At 39.1% G+C, this 23,619-nt stretch overlaps 1 protein-coding gene and 1 pseudogene across 1 annotated transcript; both read left to right on the forward strand.

Annotated features, from left to right (window-relative positions):
* Window positions 1-9,834: 9,834 nt before the first annotated feature.
* On the forward strand, window positions 9,835-12,350 carry LOC119520222 (annotated as a pseudogene).
* Window positions 12,351-22,541: 10,191 nt separating this feature from the next.
* LOC119520386 (olfactory receptor 7A17-like) lies at window positions 22,542-23,471 on the forward strand. Its single transcript, XM_037818186.1, has one exon. It carries the CDS (start codon window positions 22,542-22,544, stop codon window positions 23,469-23,471), a length of 930 nt encoding a protein of 309 aa, XP_037674114.1.
* The last annotated feature ends 148 nt before the right edge of the window (window positions 23,472-23,619 follow it).

The raw sequence follows: 23,619 nt of genomic DNA on the forward strand, positions 1-23,619 counted from the left end.
AGGGATAAAAGTGCGGGAGAAAACATGGAGCTAGGGATGTACATATTTACTGCAGTTATGAGACAGAATGGTGTATACTTTCTGGAAGACAATGTAGTGGTTCCACAAGGTTAGTGTGTGGGTGCCATAAGGTCCTGCCACTTCATTAGGGGCATATACTTGGAAGATCAGAGAGTAGGGGCATAAATGGACATTTGCACACTGGTGTTCATGGAGTCAGTATTCATAATTTTCAATGGGTGCAGGTGGCCTAAGGTTACATCAACTGAGGAACAAAATGGTGAACTGTAGTGTGTGCATACAATGGAATAGTGAGCAACTGGGAGAAGGAGTGAAGCTGTGAGACATTCAATGAAGTGACGGGATCCTGTAGACAGCATTTTAGTGAAGTACACCAGAAACAATATCAAACAATTTAATGCCTCACCAATATGGACTAACTACAATATGTAAACTCAGAATTGAATCTTAGAGCACAGCTTTTCAGGAGTATGCTTATTATAATGGTCCCTAGATTCTAAGCTCTTACAGCAGTCACATCTATTCCTGAATTGTAATGGCTATCTCCAAACTCCAAAATGCTGATCCCTTTGTGTATAACCTGATCAATTCCTGGAACTTTGCATATCTGTGTGACACCTGAAACTCAGAGCTAGAGCTTGACAGATATGAATGCCAACATTAGCACATACAGCAACTGTTGGAAAAGCTGGAAAAGAGTCCAGACTTCAATGAGAGACAGCAATGAAGCGGATCTGGTTATGACTAGGGCAAATTGGGCCAAAGGGTAAAGGACTATACTGACTTTGTTTGACAGCTTCAACTTCCATGTGAGACCAAGGGAAGAGATGTTTATTTAATGCAGGATCTATATTTCCTAAACAATTTAACTCATACAGTTTGCTCAAACACCATAATTACATGTAACTTTGAGTAGAGAATGAGACCCAGTAGATTTGTATAGGTTAGTGTGAAATAGCAACACATTCCAAAGTAATCTGGGCAGAGAATAAAAATATACATGCAGGCCCCCTGAGGAGCTGGGGAAAAATGTTGAAGTGTTGGGCTTCCTCTCCTGGACTGTTGCTGATATTCTCACAAACACTGAGGACTTGTGGTTTGGTGTGCCAAGCCCTCTATCTTGGGGCTTGCTCTTTTTTTTTTTTTTTTTAATCATTTTATTGAGATATATTCACATACCACGCAGTCATACAAAACAAATTGTACTTTCGATTGTTTACAGTACCATTACATAGTTGTACATTCATCACCTAAATCAATCCCTGACACCTTCATTAGCACACACACAAAAATAACAAGAATAATAATTAGAGTGAAAAAGAGCAATTGAAGTAAAAAAGAACACTGGGTACCTTTGTCTGTTTGTTTCCTTCCCCTACTTTTCTACACATCCATCCATAAACTAGACAAAGGGGAGTGTGGTCCTTATGGCTTTCCCAATCCCATTGTCACCCCTCATAAGCTACATTTTTATACAACTGTCTTCGAGATTCATGGGTTCTGGGTTGTAGTTTAATAGTTTCAGGTATCCACCACCAGCTACCCCAATTCTTTAGAACCTAAAAAAGGTTGTCTAAAGTGTGCGTAAGAGTGCCCACCAGAGTGATCTCTCGGCTCGTTTTGGAATCTCTCTGCCACTGAAGCTTATTTCATTTCCTTTCACATCCCCCTTTTGGTCAAGAAGATGTTCTCCATCCCACGATGCCGGGTCTACATTCCTCCCCGGGAGTCATATTCCACGTTGCCAGGGAGATTCACTCCCCTGGGTGTCTGATCCCACATAGGGGGGAGGGCAGTGATTTCACCTTTCAAGTTGTCTTAGCCAGAGAGAGAGGGCAACATCTGAGCAACAAAGAGGCATTCAGGAGGAGACTCTTAGGCACAAATACAGGGAGGCCTAGCCTCTCCTTTGCAGCAACCGTCTTCCCAAGGGTAGAACTTATGGTAGAGGGCTCAACCCATCAAACCACCAGTCCCCTATGTCTGTGGTCATGTTAGCAACCATGCAGGTGGGGAAGGCAAATACCCCTGCATTCTCCACAGGATCCTCAAGGGGGCACTACATCTTTTTTTTTTTTTTCCTTGTTTGTCTTTTTTCTTTCTTTTTTTTTTTTTTTTAACTTTCCCTTCTTTTTTAAATCAACTGTATGAAAAAAAAAAGTTAAAAAGAAAACAAACATACAATAAAAGAACATTTCAAAGAGACCATAACAAGGGAGTAAGAAAAAGACAACTAACCTAAGATAACTGCTTAACTTCCAACATGTTCCTACTTTACCCCAAGAAAGTTACATAATAAAGCAACATTTCAGTGAACTTGTTCCTACTACATCCATCAGAAATTAACAGACCATAGTCATTTCTGGGCATCCCCAGAACGTTAAATAGCTTATCTGTTCTTCTTGGATTATTGTTCCCCCTTTTTTAATTGCTCTCTACTGCTAGTTCCCCTACATTCTACATTATAAACCATTTGTTTTACATTTTTCAAAGTTCACATTAGTGGTAGCATATAATATTTCTCTTTTTGTGCCTGGCTTATTTCGCTCAGCATTATGTCTTCAAGGTTCATCCATGTTGTCATATGCTTCACCAGATCGTTCCTTCTTACTGCCGCGTAGCAATCCATCGTGTGTATACACCACATTTTATCTATCCACTCATCCGTCGAAGGACATTTGGGCTGTTTCCATCTCTTGGCAATTGTGAACAATGCTGCTATGAACATTGGCGTGCAGATATCTGTTCGTGTCACTGCTTTCCGATCTTCCGGGTATATACCGAGAAGTGCAATCGCTGGATCCAATGGTAACTCTATACCTAGTTTTCAAAGGAACTGCCAGACTGACTTCCAGAGTGGCTGAACCATTATACAGTCCCACCAACAATGAATAAGAGTTCCAATTTCTCCACATCCCCTCCAGCATTTGTAGTTTCCTGTTTGTTTAATGGCAGCCATTCTAACCGGTGTTAGATGGTATCTCATTGTGGTCTTAATTTGCATCTCTCTAATAGCTAGTGAAGCTGAACATTTTTTCATGTGTTTCTTGGCCATTTGTATTTCCTCTTCAGAGAACTGTCTTTTCATATCTTTTGCCCATTTTATAATTGGGCTGTCTGTACTATTGTCATTGAGTTGTAGGATTTCTTTGTATATGCAAGATATCAGTCTTTTGTCAGATACATGGTTTCCAAAAATTTTTTCCCAGTGAGTTGGCTGCCTCTTTACCTTTTTGAGAAATTCCTTTGAGGTGCAGAAACTTCTAAGCTTGAGGAGTTCCCATTTATCTATTTTCTCTTTTGTTGCTTGTGCTTTGGGTGTAAAGTCTAGGAAGTGGCCGCCTAATACAAGGTCTTGAAGATGTTTTCCTACATTATCTTCTAGGAGTGTTATGGTACTTTCTTTTATATTGAGATCTTTGGTCCATTTTGAGTTAATTTTTGTGTAGGGGGTGAGGTAGGGGTCCTCTTTCATTCTTTTGGATATGGATATCCAACTCTCCCAGCCCCATTTGTTGAAAAGACCATTATGGCTCAGTTCGGTGACTTTGGGGGCCTTATCAAAGATCAGTCGGCCATAGATCTGAGGGTCTATCTCTGAATTCTCAATTCGATTCCATTGATCTATATGTCTATCTTTGTGCCAGTACCATGCTGTTTTGGCAACTGTGGCTTTATAATAAGCTTCAAAGTCAGGGAGTGTAAGTCCTCCCACTTCGTTTCTCTTTTTTAGAATGTCTTTAGCAATTCAAGGCATCTTCCCTTTCCAAATAAATTTGATAACTAGCTTTTCCAAGTCTGCAAAGTAGGTTGTTGGAATTTTGATTGGGATTGCATTGAATCTGTAGATGAGTTTGGGTAGAATTGACATCTTAATGACATTTAGCCTTCCTATCCATGAACATGGAATATTTTTCCATCTTTTAAGGTCCCCTTCTATTTCTTTAGTAGAGTTATGTAGTTTTCTTTGTATAGGTCTTTTACATCTTTGGTTAAGTTTATTCCTAGGTACTTGATTTTTTTAGTTGCTATTGAAAATGATATCTTTTTCTTGAGTGTCTCTTCAGTTTGTTCATTTCTAGCATATAGAAACATTACTGACTTATGTGCATTAATATTGTATCCCGCTACTTTGCTAAATTTGTTTATTAGCTCTAGTAGGTGTATCGTCGATTTCTCAGGGTTTTCTAGATATAAGATCATATCATCTGCAAACAATGACAGTTTTACTTCTTCTTTTCCAATTTGGATGCCTTTTATTTCTTTGTCTTGCCGGATTGCCCTGGCTAGCACTTCCAGCACAATGTTGAATAACAGTGGTGACAGCGGGCATCCTTGTCTTATTCCTGATCTTAGAGGGAAGGCTTTCAGTCTCTCACCATTGAGTACTATGCTGGCTGTGGGTTTTTCATATATGCTCTTTATCATGTTGAGGAAGTTTCCTTCAATTCCTACCTTTTGAAGTGTTTTTATCAAAAAGGGATGTTGGATTTTGTCAAATGCTTTTTCAGCATCTATTGAGATGATCAATTGATTTTTCCCTTTCGAGTTTTTAATGTGTTGTAATACATTGATTGTTTTTCTTATGTTGAACCATCCTTGCATGCCTGGAATGAACCCCACTTGGTCATGGTGTATGATTTTTTTAATGTGTCTTTGGATTCGATTTGCAAGTATTTTGTTGAGGATTTTTGCATCTACATCCATTAGGGAGATTGGCCGGTAGTTTTCCTTTTTTGTAGCATCTTTGCCTGGTTTTGGTATTAGATTGATGTTAGCTTCATAAAATGAGTTAGGTAGTGTTCCAATTTTTTCAATGTTTTGAAAGAGTTTGAGTAAGATTGGTGTCAGTTCTTTCTGGAAAGTTTGGTAGAATTCCCCTGTGAAGCCATCTGGCCCTGGGCATTTATTTGTGGGAAGATTTTTGATGACTGATTGGATCTCTTTGCTTGTGATGGGTTGGTTGAGGTCTTCTATTTCTTCTCTGGTCAGTCTAGGTTGTTCATATGTTTCCAGGAAATTGTCCATTTCTTCTACATTATCCAGTTTGTTGCCATACAGTTGTTCATAATATCCTCTTATAATTTTTTTAATTTCTTCAGGATCTGCAGTTATGTCACCTTTCTCATTCATTATTTTGTTTCTATGGGTCTTCTCTCTTTTTCATTTTGTCAGTCTAGCTAGGGGCTTGTCAATCTTGTTGATCTTCTCAAAGAACCAACTTTTGGTGATATTTATCCTCTCTATTGTTTTTTTGTTCTCTATGTCATTTATTTCTGCTTTAATCCTTGTTATTTCTTTTCTTGTACTTGGTTTAGGATTGGTTTGTTGTTCATTTTCTAGCTTCTTCAGTTGATCCATTAGTTCTTTGATTTTGGCACTTTCTTCCTTTTTAATATACGCGTTTAGTGCTATAAATTTCCCCCTTAGCACTGCTTTTGCTGCATCCCATAGGTTTTGGTATGTTGTGTTCTCATTTTCATTCGTCTCTATATATTTAGCAATTTCTCTTGCCATTTCTTCTTTAACCCACTGATTGTTTAGGAGTGTGTTGTTTAACATCCAGGTATTTGTGAATTTTCTAAGTCTCTGATGGTTATTGACTTCTAATTGTATTCCATTGTGGTCAGAGAATGTGCTTTGAATAATTTCAATCTTTTTAAATTTACTGAGGCTTGTTTTATGTCCCAGCATATGATCTATTCTGGAGAAAGTTCCGTGAGCACTAGAAAAGTATGTGTATCCTGGTGATTTGGGATGTAATGTCCTGTAGATGTCTGTTAAATCTAATTCATTTATCAGATTGTTTAGGTTTTCAATTTCCTTATTGGTCTTCTGTCTGGTTGATCTATCTATAGGAGAGAGTGATGTGTTGAAGTCTCCCACAATTATTGTGGAAACATCAATTGCTTCCTTTAGTTTTGCCAGTGTTTCTCTCATGTATTTTGTGGCACCTTGATTGGGTGCATAGACATTTACGATTGTTATTTCTTCCTGCTGAATTGCCCCTTTTATTAGTATGTAGTGGCCTTCTTTGTCTCTCAAAACATCCCTGCATTTGAAGTCTATTTTATCTGAGATTAATATTGCTACACCTGCTTTCTTTTGGCTGTAGCTTGCATGAAATATTTTTTTCCATCCTTTCACTTTCAGTTTCTTTGTGTCCCTGTGTCTAAGATGAGTCTCTTGTATGCAACATATTGATGGTTCATTTTTTTTGATCCATTCTGCGAATCTATATCTTTTAATTGGGGAGTTTAATCCATTTACATTCAACGTTAAAACCGTGAAGGCATTTCTTGAATCGGCCATCTTATCCTTTGGTTTATGTTTGCCATATTTTTCCCTCTCTCTATTAATATCCTTTATTGTACCCATACTGAATCTCTTTAGTACTGAACCTTTCTCCAAGTCTCTCTGTCCTGTCTTTGTTTCTCTGTCTGTAGGGCTCCCTTTAGTATCTCCAGTAGGGCAGGTCTCTTGTTAGCAAATTCTCTGAGCATTTGTTTGTCTGTGAAAAATTTAAGCTCTCCCTCAAATTTGAAGGAGAGCTTTGCTGGATAAAGTATTCTTGGCTGGAAATTCCTCTCACTCAGAATTTTAATTATATCGTGCCACTGCCTTCTTGCCTCCATGGTGGCTGCTGAGTAGTCACTACTTAGTCTTATGCTGTTTCCTTTGTATGTGGTGAATTGCTTTTCTCTTGCTGCTTTCAGAGATTTCTCCTTCTCTTCTATGTTTGACAGTGTGATCAGTATATGTCTCGGAGTGGGTTTTTTTGGATTTATTCTATTTGCAGTTCGCTGAGCATTTATTATTTGTGTATTTATGTTGTTTAGAAGATTTGGGAAGTTTTCCCCAACAATTTCTTTGAATACTCTTCCTAGACCTTTACCCTTTTCTTCCCCTTCTGGGACACCAATGAGTCTTATATTCGGACGTTTCATATTATCTATCATATCCCTGAGGTCCATTTCGAGTTTTTTCAATTTTTTTCCCCATTCTTTCTTTTATGCTTTCATTTTCCATTCTGTCATCTTCCAGGTCACTGATTCGTTGTTCAACTTCCTCTAGTCTTGTACTATAAGTGTCCAGAATCTTTTTAATTTGGTCAACAGTTTCTTTAATTTCCATAAGATCATCCATTTTTTTATTTAGTCTTGCAATGTCTTCTTTATGCTCTTCTAGGGTCTTCTTGATTTCCTTCATATCCCGTACTATGGTCTCATTGTTCATCTTTAGTTCTTTGAGTAGCTGCTCTAGGTGCTGTGTCTCTTCTGGTCTTTTGATTTGGGTGCTTGGGCTTGGGTTATCCATAGCGTCTGGTTTTTTCATATGCTTTATAATTTTGTGTTGTTTTTGGCCTCGTGGCATTTGCTGAACTTGATAGGGTTCTTTTAGGGTTTGTAGACCTATTGAAGTCCTTATCTCTAATTTATCAGATCTACAGCTTCGTGGAGTACACTTTCTCTAACTAACCAGCAGGTGGCGTCCACGAGCCACCTGTTCTCCACAAGCCAGATCTCCCCTGCTTAGCCTTTTTGGTGAGTGGGGGAGTGAGTCTTGTGGGGCCCAATTGGTGTACCAAGCTTGCGTGTGTAGTTGGTGTTGCCTGCCCTGTATGTGGGGCGTGTTTCTGGGCAGTCGGGGAGGGGGGGTGGCCCTAACAATCAAATCTCCCTGGTGATCCTAGAGTTTTAAAGCTGCTGCAATAGTCTAATCCTTCAGTTCAGTCATGCCACAGTTTGTCTCTGCCACTGACCCACAAGTCTTTGGTATTGGCGTATGGCTCCTGAGACTTGCAAGTGGGCCCCTCTTCCAGGCCGTGCACCCTGGGTCCTCTGTTGAGGGATGACTGTGCTATGTCACAGGTGAGTGTCGTCCCCCCAGGGCAGTTCTGGGCTGCTGGGCTGTGTAGGGATGCTCCCAGTCTGCTCAAATGATGGCTGAATGGGGCTTTGTTAATTCACACTGCTCCACCTTCCCAGCTCTGGGACATTCAGCTGAGGTTGCAGGGAAGGCTAATGTCCACGCCCAGTTTTGTGGTGTTTGCCTGTTATTTGAAGCACTTCCGTCACACTGGGTTGTCTGGGGCAGCTCTGGGCTATGGGGCTGGCGATGGGCAGGAGTGTTTCCTGTCCACCAGGATGGTGGCTGTGAGCGGACAACCCCCTTTTCTTGGGAAGTTGTGTTGTTTAGTGAATTTTCTCAGCCACTGGATTATTGCCTTTTGTCTCAGAGCTCTCTTAGTTCTGCTCTTGACTTGACGTGCCCAAATTGCAATTCTTTGAAGCTTTCTGTATTGGGCTTCTTAGAGTAATTGTTTTAGAAAAAGAAAAAAGGATTTAAAAAAAAAAAACAAAAAAAAAACGGCCCTCCTCAGAGATCTAATCGGTTATTGAAATGCTAATAGACAAAGCAACCAGGGCCATTAAGGAAAGGTCCACAGGGCAGAGAGATCAGCTTTTCTTCGGGATTTGCATATGCGCCTCAAGGCCTGAGCTCCGCCCTTCCCCTTTCTGTGTTCACCAGAACTCCAAAAATCCTCTGCTTTTATTTTGGAGTTTTTCGTGTTGTTTTTTTTCTATGCTTGTCTCCTCTCTGCTGGGCTGGCTGCTCTCAGAGTCTCTGGTGTCTGGTCTCAGTCTATCTATGGTTGGAGTTTGAATCAGTAGAATGAGTTTCCGATAAGAGCAGCCACTGCAGTTCTCCCTTCTCCTTCCCGGAGCTGACAGCCCCTCCTACCCCGGGACTGAGCCTGTCAGGGAGGGGCGCGGGTCCCCTGGCCGCAAAAACTTACAGATTTCGCTGATCTCAGCAGTTCCACGTTTTCATGAGTGTTGTATGAAGTATGCCCAAAGTCAGATTGCTCTGTGGTGTCCAGTCCACGCAGTTCCTGGCTTTTTACCTACTTTCCTGGAGGAGTAACTAAAACTTACAGCTCACCAGTCTGCCATCTTGCCCCGCCTCCGGGGCTTGCTCTTTTGAAGCTCATTACTGGGCCTAACTTCTGAGGAGCCACAGCCATCGCCAAAGTAAATCCTGGCTGCAACGTCTGCAAGGATTCAACCTCCATTGCCTTGGGCCAGGAACTCCTATGCTATTTTATAGGCTCATCATCCTGCTTCTGCTCTACAACTTCCAGTGGTGCCTACAAATATGATTGCTTCTATTACTCTAAACAATTGTAGGATATTTAGCAGCATCCCTGATCTCTACTCACTGGATGCTATCTGTATCCCTCCCTCCTCCAATGATCAAACATCAATATCTCCAGGCATTGCCATATAGCCTCAGGGGGCAGAAACCCTCAGGGGTGAGAATCACTGGCTGAGAGACTGAGAACCCAAAACATCTTTACAGGGTTCCGAACAATGTCCCAGCCCTTACTTGTTTTATAACTTTAGGCAGGTACTGAAACTTTGATCCCCAGGCATTTCTGCAAATGTAGAATTGGTCCATAATAGTACTGCTCTTATTGAATGGATTTTTATAAGAATTCAATGGGATAATCCATATCAAGTTGCTAAGCTCAGGTGACGTTGCATAAAGAGATAAAACATATCTCTTTTAAACAACAAATATTATTTAAATAGAGGAGTAAATGACACCTCTTAACTTGCCTTAGAAGCAAGACATTCCTAATTGATTGGGCAGAATTTGATCAAGTCAAGGTGTGCACTGCTTTTGGTTCCATATCCTGGTACAGTTCTCCACTTTGTTGAAAAAGAGAAAAGAATGTTCTGGAGAGAACAATAAGGGCTGTATCTTTACCCTGAGCCAAAGCTCTGGAGACTCATTAGACTAGTAAAGATGGCTTTGTCAGTCATGGGCATGCTGAAAACTTTAATTCAAGGGATGGCAAAGGTGCTAGAAGACTAGACCTACAAAATAAGCAGAATCCAGGAGGAGGGGTGATAAATGCTGGATTCACCTGATGCAACCTGGTCACTTAGAGCAAGCAAGAACCACTTCCACTGTCCCTGACCAGTGTCCAAAAGGGACATGATGGCTCAGGGGATGAAGTAGCAAGAAAATATGCTAATGAGGGACACAGAGGGAAATGTGCTAATGAGCAGCTAGAGGAACACTGTAAACATCTCTGCTGCTGACTCTTGTCCTGTGCAATTTGGGTTGAAAAGGGTATGGTTGTTTCTTTGGGGTCCTGACTCTGGCTACCAGATGAAAGCCTGGCTCCTTGCTGCTGTCCTGTCTGGGGACAGAGCTTCAATCTCCACCATCAACCTCACGGGAAGGAATTCAGACATCCACAGGGCGTCCTGACCCACTGAGATGCCTTACAGGTAAGTGAGGGAGCCCAGTAGATAATGCAGGAAAGCGTCCAAAAGAATGGAAGCCAAAAACTTTTATCCGAGTTTATCTTAGAGCCTCTGCAGGCTAGTTTAGAACAGAGATCTCTGTGCTTGTTTTCTTGCTTGACAAATAAATTAACATTTTATCTATTATGTTAAAAATAAAGTGTACACTGGATGGAGAAATGCATGGGTCATTGTTGAAAATCAGTGAAGTGACTGGAAGACTAATTAGAGGAGGCAATGGGAAGGAGAAAGCAGTTCTAGGAAAAGGAAACATGTATTCAAGAAATTTTGCCATTAAGAGATTTAAGGGGTATTATGAGTTGAGGAATGTGCATCAGAGAGAGGGTTTTATTTTACTACTTTAAAAATTGGCTATATTTGAGCACAGTTCTATATTGAAGAGAAAGACCCACAAAATGATGTACATAATACCTTGCACATCGTTTATACACTTTTGGCATGCTGACACGTTCTCTCATGTTGGCTATTCACGTGAAAAAAAATTATATAGTAGGTGAGTAGGGGAATATTAAAGCACAGTAATTCAATACGGGTAAGGCTGAATATATTTTTGACTTTGTTAGCCATTTCCTTGCTCTACATATCTCTCTGAGTAGTTTGCTTTTGTTTACTGGGATCTGAGTGTTTTCATTCTTGTTTTTGCTCATATACATTAAAATAAAAATCAGTTTTTTTCCCTCCAGTTTTGCCATTTAAATTTTTCTGTATGTATAGAGTGTATCTAGGGGAAATGGTTAAAAATTAATTAATTTTCCTTAGTCAAAACTATTGATGCTACATATTGTGATTCTGCCACTATTATTCAAAAATGGAATTTTTTTATGCTTCCCATATGTTATTAAATCACCTTTTTATGCATTGCCATTTTGTGTTCTTGTTCCATTTTGACTTTTGGGGGCAGATTTTTTTTTAAAGTAGCAACACCTCTGTCATCTTTTGGAGTACACTCTTACTTTTCATCCAAGTAAAAAGAGCCTTTTACTTTTCATCAACATATTTGAATCAATATATATATTTATACAGCATAAAAATATAACTTGTCTGTGAAATGTAAATTATAGCTAGGTTAATAATACCTGGTTGTTGAAAATTAGTTATGATCTTTTTCTATTTTTGAGTAGTCACATCAACCACATTGAACCAGGAAATGAAACAGAAATTTCAGAATATCTTCTGCTGGGATTTTCAGGGGAACCAGATTTACAACCCTCCCTCTTTGAGCTGTTTCTGATGATGTACCTAGTCACCATCTTTGGGAACCTGCTCATCATCCTGGCCACCACCACTGACTCCCACCTCCACATACCCATGTACTTCTTCCACTCCAGCCTGCCCTTTATACACATCTGTGTATCCTCCATCAATGTCCCAAAATGCTGGTGAATATCCAGATGCAGAACAGAGTCATAACCTATGGAGGCTGCCTCACTTATATGGACTTTCTTGTACTGTTTTTAGGGTTGGAAGACTTCCTCTTGACAGTCATGGCCTATGACTGCTTCGTGGCCGTCCGTCACCCCCTGCACTACACGGTCATCATGAAACCCCCAGCTCTGTGAACTGCTGGTTCTGGGATCCTGGATCATAATTGTCCTGAATGGTTTGTTACAAAGCTTGCTGATGTTGCCACTATCCTTTTGTGCACCCTTGGAAATCACCTAATTTTTCTGTGAATATAATCAGATGGTCCAACTGGCCTGTACTGACACCTTCCTCAATGACATAGTGATGTGTATAGCAGCTGGGCCTCTGGGTGGAGGGCCATTCACTGGCATCACTTTCTCTTATTCTAAGATTGTTTCCTCCATACTTGCTATCTCATAATCTCTGGGGAAATATAAAGCATTTCCCACCTGTGCATCTCACCTCACAGTTGTCTTCTTATTTTATGATACAAGTGTTGGTTTATATGTCACTTCCATTGCTTTGCATAGTGCCCATGCAAGTGCACCAGCCTTGGGGATGGACACTGTGGTCACACCCATGTGAAACCTGTTCAACTATGTCCAAGGAACAAAGACATAAAGGGGGCTCTGAAAAATTTCCTTTGGGGAAAGTCATAAAATGTTCACTGGACCTGGATTAGAAGAAGTGCAGTGATTACAGATCTCAAAGCTTCAGAGACAGAAATTATGATTCTTTGGAACCAAAACATATCTTAGAGTCAGATATGACCTCAAATATGTTGAAGTAAAACTTCAAATCATGCATGCTATTACTAAAGGAGAGAATTGGTTTGATGATTTTCATCAACTCATGAAGAAAGAAATCTTGTTTTCCATGTGCAAGATATTTTATGCATTGGGATGTAGGACAGTGTTGCATGTTCTGTATTATTAACATAAAATAAATAAGACTCTTTCCATTTCTCTAAACAAAATGTCTGCCCTTTCTCTAAATTTCATCATAAACATTGAAGGTTTCCTCAGGGCAAAATCTATTTGGTGAGACTTTCATCCAAATTTTATACCCTTAGTGTTCAAAACTCTGTTCAATCCTCGTGAGGAAAGGATGACTTATTCAAGAGCTTGAAATCCAGCCCAGTGAGTCCCCTGGGAATGGAGTGTTGTGAATTAGAGCACAAGTTAATCCTGAACATACACCTGCATGTCCATTCAACATCGACCTCTTACCATGAATGGAGTCTCAAAAATATACACTTCTTAATACACTTATCTGAAATCAACTGGAATAACAGGATGATCATGCATGATGTCTTCAAATATTTGTAGGAATCCTCAAAATAAGCAGCAGCTGATTATTCTATCCACAATTCTGTTCAAAGTTGATTATTTTGATGATTTACATTTATTCCTTGAATTAGAAAATGTTGGTGTATATGTGTTTTTATGCATATACATTGAGAAGCAGGTCTAGATATCATGTTCTATATTGAGCCAATGTATAATATAGATGACTCTTTCCATTCCTCTAAACAAATATCTGCCATTTCTCTACATCCATCATAAAGTTTAAAGGGCACTTGGTTGAAAATCTATGTATTTTCTCTATCATCCAACTTTTTACCCAATTTATTTTCAAAACTGCCTTCATTCATCATGAAAGAAGTATGACTTACACAAGAGCATGAAAGAATGCCCAAAATGCTTCCTGGAGACCACAAGTGTTGGAGAGGATGTGGAGAAATATGAACACTTATTCACTGCTGGTAGGAATGTAAAATGGTGCAGCTGCTGTGGAAGACGGTTTGGTGGTTCCTCAGAAAGCTAAGTACAGAGATGCCCTATGACGTGGCAATCCCACTGCTTGATATATACCCAGATATCTGTAAACAGGGATGTGAACAGACATTTGCACACCAATATTCACAGTGGCATTATTCAAAATTGCCAAAAGATGTAAACAATCCAGTTGTCCATCAACAGATACATATGATGGAATACTATTCAGCAGTAAGAAGGAATGAGGTCCTAAAGCATGTGACAACTTGGATGATGCTTGAGGACATTATGCTGAGTGGAATAAGTCAGACACAACAGGACAAATATTGTATGATAGCACTAATATGAACTAATTATAGCATGTGAAGCCATAGACATAAAATCTAGAACGTAGGTTGCCAGGGGATAGAATGAGGCTAGAGAAGGGGGAGTGGTTGCTTATGTGCAGAATGTTTATCTAGGCTGAACTTAAATGTTTGGAAACAGATAGAGGTGATGGCAGCATTTCATTGTGAGTATAATTAATAGTGCTGAATTTTCTGTGAATGTGGTTGAAAAGGGAAGTTTAGAGCCATGCATGCCACCAGAAGGAAAGCTAGAAATGAAAATGTGGGAATGTATAATAATGAATCCTGTGGTGGATGAGAACTGTGATTAACCATAAATACATAAAAAAAGTTCTTTCATGAACAAGAATAAATGTATGACACTATTACAAGGAGCTAGTAATAGAGTGGTATTTGAGAGAAAATATACCTATTGCAAACTTGGATTATAATTAACATTAATATCTTAGTGTTCTTTCATCGTTAACAAATTACCACACCAATTGTAGGGGTCAACAACAGGATGGGATAAGGGTATGGGATGTTTGGAGTTTTTTTTTATGTATTTATTTTATATTATTATTATTGAGTAAAATATTCTAAAATTGATTTTGGTGATGATTACATAAGTATGTGATAATGCTGGTGGCCATTAATTGTATAGATTGTATGGTGTGTGAATATATTTCAATAAAATCTCATTTAAAATCCTTCCTGGGGTGTTTAGATTCAGGGCCATGAGATATTCTGACATAAACATGATTTTCCCTCCAACATCTCCAGGTTTCTTGCAAGAGAACATCAGTGTTAGTTACTTAATACACTTATCTGAAATAAACTTGAATAATTGAGTGATCGTGAAGGCTTTATTCAAGCATCTGAGGGAAGGCCAGATAATAAGAAGCAGCTGACTATTCTTAACACCCTTGGGTCTTTTCACATTGTTTATTGTTTCAGTTAGTAATTGCTGCATAACCAACTGTCTCAGAAGTAAGTGGTTTTTTAAAATGCTTTATTAATTACTGCAGCCGAGTCTTTGGAGTGGAGATATTTTGATCCCTGCCATGCCACTCACTGCAGTGCAGTCAGCTGGGTGTCAGCTATGCAGGCTCTGCTGGTCTGGGGGGCACTCGAGTGAGACAGTGATGTTTTCTCCACATTTCCTCTCACCCCACTGCAGGCTAGCCTGGCGTGGTTCCCAAGGCTGGGGCAGTGTCCTTCAAGGGAAAGCTCAAGGAACACCCTGAGGCCTCTTCAGCAAACTGTCACTTCCACCTTTTCTCTTGGCCAAAGCAAATTAAACATTTTCAATCCAGCCTAGAATCAAAGGTGGATAAACAGACTCCACCTCTTGATAGGGGGGGACTGCAGAGTCAAATTGAAAACACATGGATTTATAGTGAGGTGGAAAAATGGGACATCTCTGCAAACAGTCTACCCCAAGAAATGATTAAATTCAATAAAGTTTTATTGTGATCTTTCAAAACCCAAGCCTTGAATATGACACCCTCCATTTTGTCCTCAGCAGCATTGCAAGAAGAGAGTGAGAGCTGAACTCTACGTTTCATAAGTGGCCATAGAATTTCTACTCCAGACCACCATGGCTTTCTCAAGTATAAATATCCACTCCCTGTGCCTCACATGCAGATCAGCATTTTTATGCTAAGAGGAAATAAAACTTTTTTTCCTCAACACCTCCCCAAATACAGGGATTGCTTGTCTGTCTCATTAATTAACGGAATAGGGAACTCTTGTTTCACTGATGAAATCTAGATGACCCAGAGGTCATCTAGAGGGAATCTAGCAATGCAGAGGGAAGGATGGATTTAGCTGCACTAACTCAAGACACCAAGAAGGGCATGGATGGACAAGGCACCCACATAGAAAATTCTCCAATGATTAACCATGGAGAGTCATTTGGGTTTTTCTTATGCTAATTCTCTCAGTCGCATGCTGCTCTCACTTGCCACATTTACTCTCAATTCCTGGGTGTTCTCTATTTTAATAGTTGAGGCTTTCTTTTCCCAGGTCTGATCTTTTCTCTGCCTCCCTATTCTCACCTTTATGTCATTTATTACTCCCCGCTATTTGCCAGAAGGTAGACACAGACCAATTATCCAGCAACTGGTGGATGGATAAACAAAATGTGGCATACACATACCATGGAATATTATTGACCTTTAAAAACAAGTGAAGTTTTGATATATACTCCAACATAGGTGAACCTTGACAATATCATGAGTGTAATGATCCAGACACAGAATGATAATTATTGAATTATCTGGCTTCTATGAAATACATAGAACAAGCAAATTCATGGAAATAAATTGTAGATTACAGGATACCATGGATCAGGCCTGAGGGGAATGTAGAGATATTGCTTAATGGATGCAGTTTCTGTTCGAGGTGATGATGACTTTAGTTTAAGATGTTGGTGATGTTAGCCCAATATACTGAATATAATTATTACCAGTGAATAGTACATGTGAAAGTGGTAAAAATGTGAAATAGAGTTTTATTAATGTTATTACAATAATTTTTAATACAAAATTTTGATTTTTTATTTCTAATTTAAATGAATAGAAATAATAATATGCCTGTTAACTAAATAAATTGAGCACCACCTAAATATATACAGGAAAAATAAAATGAGATATTCCATGCATATTAGCAGAAACATGACATGGTGCATAAAAGATATAAATATTTTTCTTATAATTAATAAGTGTCTTATAAATAAGGGACTATACAATAGGTCCTAATCTCTGTTACAAGCATTACATTCTTAAGCGTTTTGGCAAAGAATCATCAAGCAAAAGAATGTAGTGTCTACAGTTTTATGTCAAATGAACACAGTTCTCCACTTGGTTGAAAAGGACAACAGGAAATTTCTGCAGGCAACGACAGGGGCTGTATCCTCACGCAAATTCAGAGCTTCAGAAATACAATGAATCTGGGCAATATGGGTTCCCCAGTGTTAGACCTCAGAGAAACTTTATTTCAAGGACTGGATAGTCTTTGGGGTGGTTGTACCTATGGAAGAAAGAAGTAGGAATAATAATGGAGTAGGAATAATAATACTGAATTCATCTGTCTCAGATCCTGGTCTCTTGGGAATAGACAATCAGTAAAAATTTTTTTCTGTTCAGACTAGTTTCCCAAAGGGATGTGATGGATCAGCAGTTGGAGAATAAAGCAGCAAATGTCCCTAAGGAGCAGCTATAAGGAAGCTGTGAATATCTCCTCCGTGGCTGACCCTCAGCTTGTGCAACCTCAGGCTAACTGGGACGTGGCTGTTTCTTTGGGGTTGTAACTCTGGCTGGGGGACTGATGCCTGGCTCCTTCCTGCTGTCTTGTCTGGGGACAGAGTGTCAGTCTCCATCACCAAACACCCAGGGAGGAATTCAGACTTCCACCTGGAGACCTTCCTATCTGAGAAACCTTCCAGGTGAGTTGGAGAGCTAAGTAGATACCTGAAGGAAGGGGAATGGTTGAATGGAAACTGAGAGCTTTCATCTGAGGTTATCTGATTGTTGAGTGTAGCTCAGGACCAAGAGATCTCTTTGCTTGTTTTCCTGCTTGCTTCATTAACTGATGGATGTCATATTTATTATATTTCTTAAAAATGGAAGGCTCCATTGAATTAGCAATGTAGGGGTCAGTGTTAACAACTAAGTAATAGGAATGGAAGCCAAATAGAAAAAGGAATATGACAGATAAATGGAATCTATAATGGTAGAAGATCTGTCCAAGGGGCTTTGTAGTTAAGGTGAGTGGGGAAAATGGGGATATTAGCTGTTGAGCCATGTGAAGTGAGGACATTTCTTTTTTATTTTCAAGGCAAGATACACTGGAGCATGCTTGTGTGTTGTAGGGAAGTTTCCCATCCAATGCAGGTAGACATTATCTTGACATATCAGTACAGGAGACATGCATTTTTACATTGGATATTCACATGAAATGTGATAATTTTTTAAGTGTTGGGAGAGGGTATACTTAAACTTTTACTTACTTGACATTATTCCTTTATTGGTGAGGTTAAATACATGTTGGTTTCTTAGCCATTCACTTTCTCCTTTGCAAATTGTTCAGGTTTAGGTTTTTGTATACTAGTGCCTGAGTATTTTTATTCTTGTTAATTAATCATATTCTTTCAAAAAGAGAACTGCAGGTTTTCCACCAATTTTGTTGTTCTCAAATTATTTCTTTTCTGCCTGTATAGATTTAATTGAGGAGAATCTTTGAAAGGTAATAAACTGTGTGCGGTTCAATCTATCAGTGTTACATGTTGTGTTTCTCCCATTGCTTTTCAAAGTAAGAAAGTTCTGTTTTACTTGAGTTAATAGATCACTCTTTACATGCATTGCCATCTTATTTTCACATCTCTGTTTCCCTTATTCTATCTTTTCTTATTTTGGTTAAATTTATTTCTAAAAGTTGCATCAACCTCTGCTATTATTGGGCGGATTCTTCTTTTCAAATTGACTACCTGTCACCTTCTTCCTATTCACAAGCATATTTTAATTAATATATCCTTATGTGTGATGAAATTATAACTTTTCTTACTGCTTCCTCCCTGTATTTTTTTATTTAAATTTTACTGTTCACAGTACGATCATATAGTTATGCATTCATCACCACAATCTATTTCTGAACATTTTCATTACATCAGAAAGAATCAGAATAAGAATAAAAAATAAAAGTAAAAAAGAACACCCAAATCATTCCCCGATCCCACCCTATTTTTCATTTAGTTTTTGTCCCCATTTTTCTACTCATCCATCCATACACTAGATAAAGAGAGTGTGATCCACAAGGTTTTCACAATCACACTGTCACCCCTTGTAATCTACATTGTTATACAATCATCTTCAGGAGTCCAGACTACGGGGTTGGAGTTTGATAATTTCAGGTATTTACTTCTAGTTACTCCAATACAGTAAAACCTAAGAGGTGTTATCTATATCCTCCATGCATTTTTAAAAGCTGAATTTGTTTATTATTTTATTTCCAGATCCTTTTCTATTTAATTATTAATCCACAGACATTATTAAATTATTCCTATTTTCTATCTTGTTTTTCAGAAGGTAGATTTAGATATTCCATTAAATTTTGACTAATAAATTTGTTTTGAAACAACTATATGTAACCTGATTTCATTCTCTCTGGCACTTTTTTTATTTCATAAATTAATATTTTCTTCAAATTTGTTGTTTGAATAATCCATAATTTTCCACACACCTTCCCCAAAACACAAGAGAACAAAGCAAGTGTAGTCCCTGATCATTTGGATTGTACATTTTACTGGAGAATTAAGTACAATTATAACTTCATATGCATAAAGTCCTTAGAGAAACATATGAATAGAGACAAATCGGTAAGAGCACAGATTGTCGTGGTGTGCCCAGGAAATTAGTGATCATGGTCTGGGAAGGCCTATAATGTTGGACAAGAAACAGATGCAGGACTGGAGTGTGCCCTATGGAATTGTCAAAGAAAGAGGTCAAAATCCAAAGCCCTAGGATAATAAATAAAAGATCATTGCACAAGAGAGTGCATGAGGGATCTGTTTCATGCATTTGGGTCCATAAAAAATAAACAAACAAAAGAAACAGTGAGATCAAATAAATATGGATCAGACACAGGAATAACAGGTAGATCAGGGCAAGATGTGGCTCGCTCCATGACAAGACAGGTGCAGCAAAAACATCTGCTCCATCCATGGTCCTTGAGTCTGCAGGAGCCTCAGCTCCCAGGCTGGCTGCTGGTTTTCTCTCCATCCATCATCTTCTATTTGGCTCTTCATTCATTAACAGGGACTTGCTTTCTTTTCAATCTACTATTGCCTTTAATGTAATGGCTTCTGAAATTACCATTTCTCAGAGTAAGAAATACTTAGCCTTGTAACCAGCAATGCACGCACAGACCTGTATACAGCCACACAGCTGAACAAAGATATCGTGAAGTTATTTTGAATATAGCCTCGCTATTATCAGGCACTCTTATAATTCTTATGGTTTTTTGTTTACTCTCTTCTATAATTCTTACAACACATAGTATTTATCCATTTTGGGGTCTAATCTCAGAATATGGAAAGCATGCCTGTAGCATGCCTGTAGCATGTATTTTAGCACTTCTTTGCTTCACCTCTTTGTGCATCATAGGCATTTCCGTGAAACCACATTCTTTTATTCATTCTTGTAATATATATTTATTAGCTACTGTTATAGCCAGTCACCAAATGGCCAGGTCTGTGCAGAAATGTTTGTAGAATATTGCTACATCACTCAAAGAACTCACATTTGGCAGAGAAAAAACACTTGGATTTAAACAAAAGCAGCACACAACCATATTTCCTACATCTAAATTAAGTGCACACAAGAAGTTATCATCTTCTGTGAGGATGTTGAGAATAAGGATGCTTGAATAAGATTCAAAAGGAGACAACTCTAGGATATCCTGAAGGGTGAAGGATTTTCCATATGGAGCAGGAGTGAAAAAACTTCAAGGTGAAAAGTTGGAGAAACTCCAGGTAGAAGGAAGCATAAATGCAAAATCACTGGATATGGAAACTATGGAGTTCCCGCAAAGGTGCAAGTCAAGGTCAATGTCTTGGAGACCAGTGTGGGTGAGGGCAGACGGCAATGAGAGGGGACACTGGCAGGTTGGCCATGGAGAATTGAGCTTCAGTTTGAAGCTATGAAATGCTGGCTTCATTGTCCAGCAGGACATTGCTAGGGATTATAAGTCATGGAATTTGATGATCATTTTATGATCATCAATGTGAATATCAGCTCATTCTGAGATTGCTAGGAGAGGTGATGAGGAGACAAAATAGAAACAAAATGCACTTGAGGACACAAGGTGTGGAAAGAATGAGACATTTGAGAAGAAGGAGAAAAATCAGCCTCATCTCATTACCGGTGATAACCACCCATATTTTAGCAAGAAGGAACTATGGAAAGCTTTTTGTACATATTCATTGCTGATCAACTTTCTTGGGACTATGAATACCATATTCCCTACTATATCAGTGACAGTATTAAGATTTAGAATGTTTCCATTCCTATCAAATTTTATTAGCAAACTTATGATACATCCTAAATTCAAAACAGGTGTATATGATTCCAAATATTTTGCCCTTAACATTATTTAAAATGTCTTCTTATGCTTTACCTAGTAATTCCCAACATTTGTTTTACTTATTATATTTTTTGTGTGTGAAATAGTCCTATTTTTCTTATGCTCATTTTACTCTAGGTGTGTGCAATCTGCTTGTTGTCTTGGCTTTGTTGGAAGATATCACTACTTTTGTTTGGATAAATGGACTTTTGCTCTTGTATTAATTTTTCTGGGCAACAAGGGGATGTACCATGGTTGGAGTGCCACAAGAACCCAGGTAGGTTTCCTTCAGAACAATCTCTCATGGAAGATCTGAGCTTATAACTTATATTTTCCCTCGATTCCATTTCATCCTCTCTCTCTGCTTACCAAGGACATTTTTGTTCCTTTCAATGCAGGGAAGAAAATGACCATATCAAAATGAAGCTTCTGATTTATGTGTCCATGGGGGTTTGATGGATTCAGTTTCATATTTCCATTTCTAAGTATTTTTGGAATAGATAATCTGACGTTGTTAGCTTGCACTGTATTCTCTCCAGGACAAATCACTGTGGATGGGGGTGAGAAGAGGATGATATTATCAGGACCCCAGGAGGCTGGGATAACTGTGTGTGTGTGTGTGTGTGTGTGTGTGTGTGTGTGTGTGTGTTTCTTGGGGTGTTGCAGTCCAAAAAAGTAGGGGCATCTGAGTTCATAAATTCCAACAGTTGTGTCATATAATACATAGTCCAAATGCAAAATTATATCTGTGAATAGGAGTGACCCATTTAATTTCAGGGAATATATTTGCAATGAAATTAATAAAGTGCAAGAGGTACAACATGTGGTGAAGGAACTCTCTGTGTTTTGAGGTTTCTGCCTCATTGAGGCCACCTCATTCTTCAGCCTTCTTGGACATTGTCTCACATCATTCTCTCTCTTATCAACCCCCTGCCACACTAGTCTTTGCTGACCTTTAACATCCTCAAGCTGCCTTTCCTTAGTGCCTTTGTCCTGGACACTCCTGACAGGCACACACTTCCCCAGGTATCCTAATCGGTCAAACCTTCTCTTCTATGAGGTCTCTGATCAAACATCACTTTGCACTATGGTTTGTGATAAACAGCCTGGCATCTTCACATTCTCTCTCTCTCTCTCTCCCCTCTCTTCTCCTACAGCACTTGTAATAAAATGGAATGTTATGTTTATGTGTTCATTTGCTTATATTCTTTCTCCATGAAGATTGTAGACAATTTTATTTTCACACTGTACACATTTTGCTAGACATTGGCGCACAAAGTAAGAACTCAATGTGCATTCCTCCCATGAATGAAAGAATTTCTCTTAAAAACTGTAGAATGCATGAAGGTTTGGGGCCTTTTTCTGAAAGTGGGACAGGAATCCCTAATAAGAGATTGCTCAAAGATCCCCTGAAAGGGAAAGAAATTCACAACAAAATCGAAGAATTAATTCTTGTCAGCAAAATGTAAACTATAGATATATTAGTAATGACTGGCTGTTTGAAAATTAGTCATGTCCTTTCTGTATTTCTGGGTAGTCACACCAACCACATGGAAACAGGAAATGAAACACGAATTCTAGAATTACTTCTTCTGGGGTTTTCTGAGGAACCAGAATTGCAGCCCCTCCTTTTTGTTCTGTTCCTGATGATGTACCTGGTCACCATCTCTGGGAACCTGCTCATCATCCTGGCCACCATCACTGACTCCCACCTCCACACGCCCATGTACTTCTTCCTCTCCAACCTGTCCTTTGCTGACATTTCTTTTATCTCCACGACTGTCCCAAAGATGCTGGTGAATCTTCAGACACAGAGTAAAGTCATTTCCTACTCAGGCTGCCTCACTCAGATGTCCATTTTCTTACTCTTTGCGATGTTGGAGGACTTCCTCCTGACCACGATGGCCTATGACCGCTTCGTGGCCATCTGTCACCCCCTGCACTACAGCGTCATCATGAACCCCCGGCTCTGTGTCCTGCTGGTTCTGGGGTCCTGGATCATAAGTGTTCTGTATGCTTTGTTACAAAGCTTACTGGTGTTGCGGCTGTCCTTTTGTGCACCCTTGGCCATCCCCCACTTTTTCTGTGAATATAATCAGATGGTCCTACTTGCTTGTTCTGACACCTTCCTCAATGACATAGTGATGTATTTTTTAGCTGGGCTGTTGGGTGGAGGGCCATTTATTGGCATCACTGTCTCTTATTCTAAGATCGTTTCTTCCATTCGTGAAATCTCATCAGCTCTGGGGAAATATAAAGCATTTTCCACTTGTGCGTCTCACCTCATAGTTGTCTCCTTATTTTACTGTACGGGTCTAGGTGTGTATGTCAGTTCTTTTGTGATGCATAATGCACATGCAAGTGCTCCAGCTTCGATGATGTACGCTGTGTTGACACCCATGTTGAACCCTTTCATCTACAGTTTGAGGAATAATGACATAAAGGGGGCTCTGAAAAGATTTCTGTGTGGAAAGCTATAAAATATTATTGGTTGTGGAGCCAGAGACAGAAATTATATTTCTTTGAAATTTCTGGGATCGGAATATATCTTAGGGTCAGAAACAGCATTAAATATGTTAAAGCAAAACTTTAAACCATGCAAGCAACTACTAAAGAAAAAATTCAGAT

This window comes from Choloepus didactylus, chromosome 25, assembly GCF_015220235.1.
Source record: "Choloepus didactylus isolate mChoDid1 chromosome 25, mChoDid1.pri, whole genome shotgun sequence".
In the NCBI taxonomy this organism is placed as follows: Eukaryota; Metazoa; Chordata; class Mammalia; order Pilosa; family Megalonychidae; genus Choloepus; species Choloepus didactylus.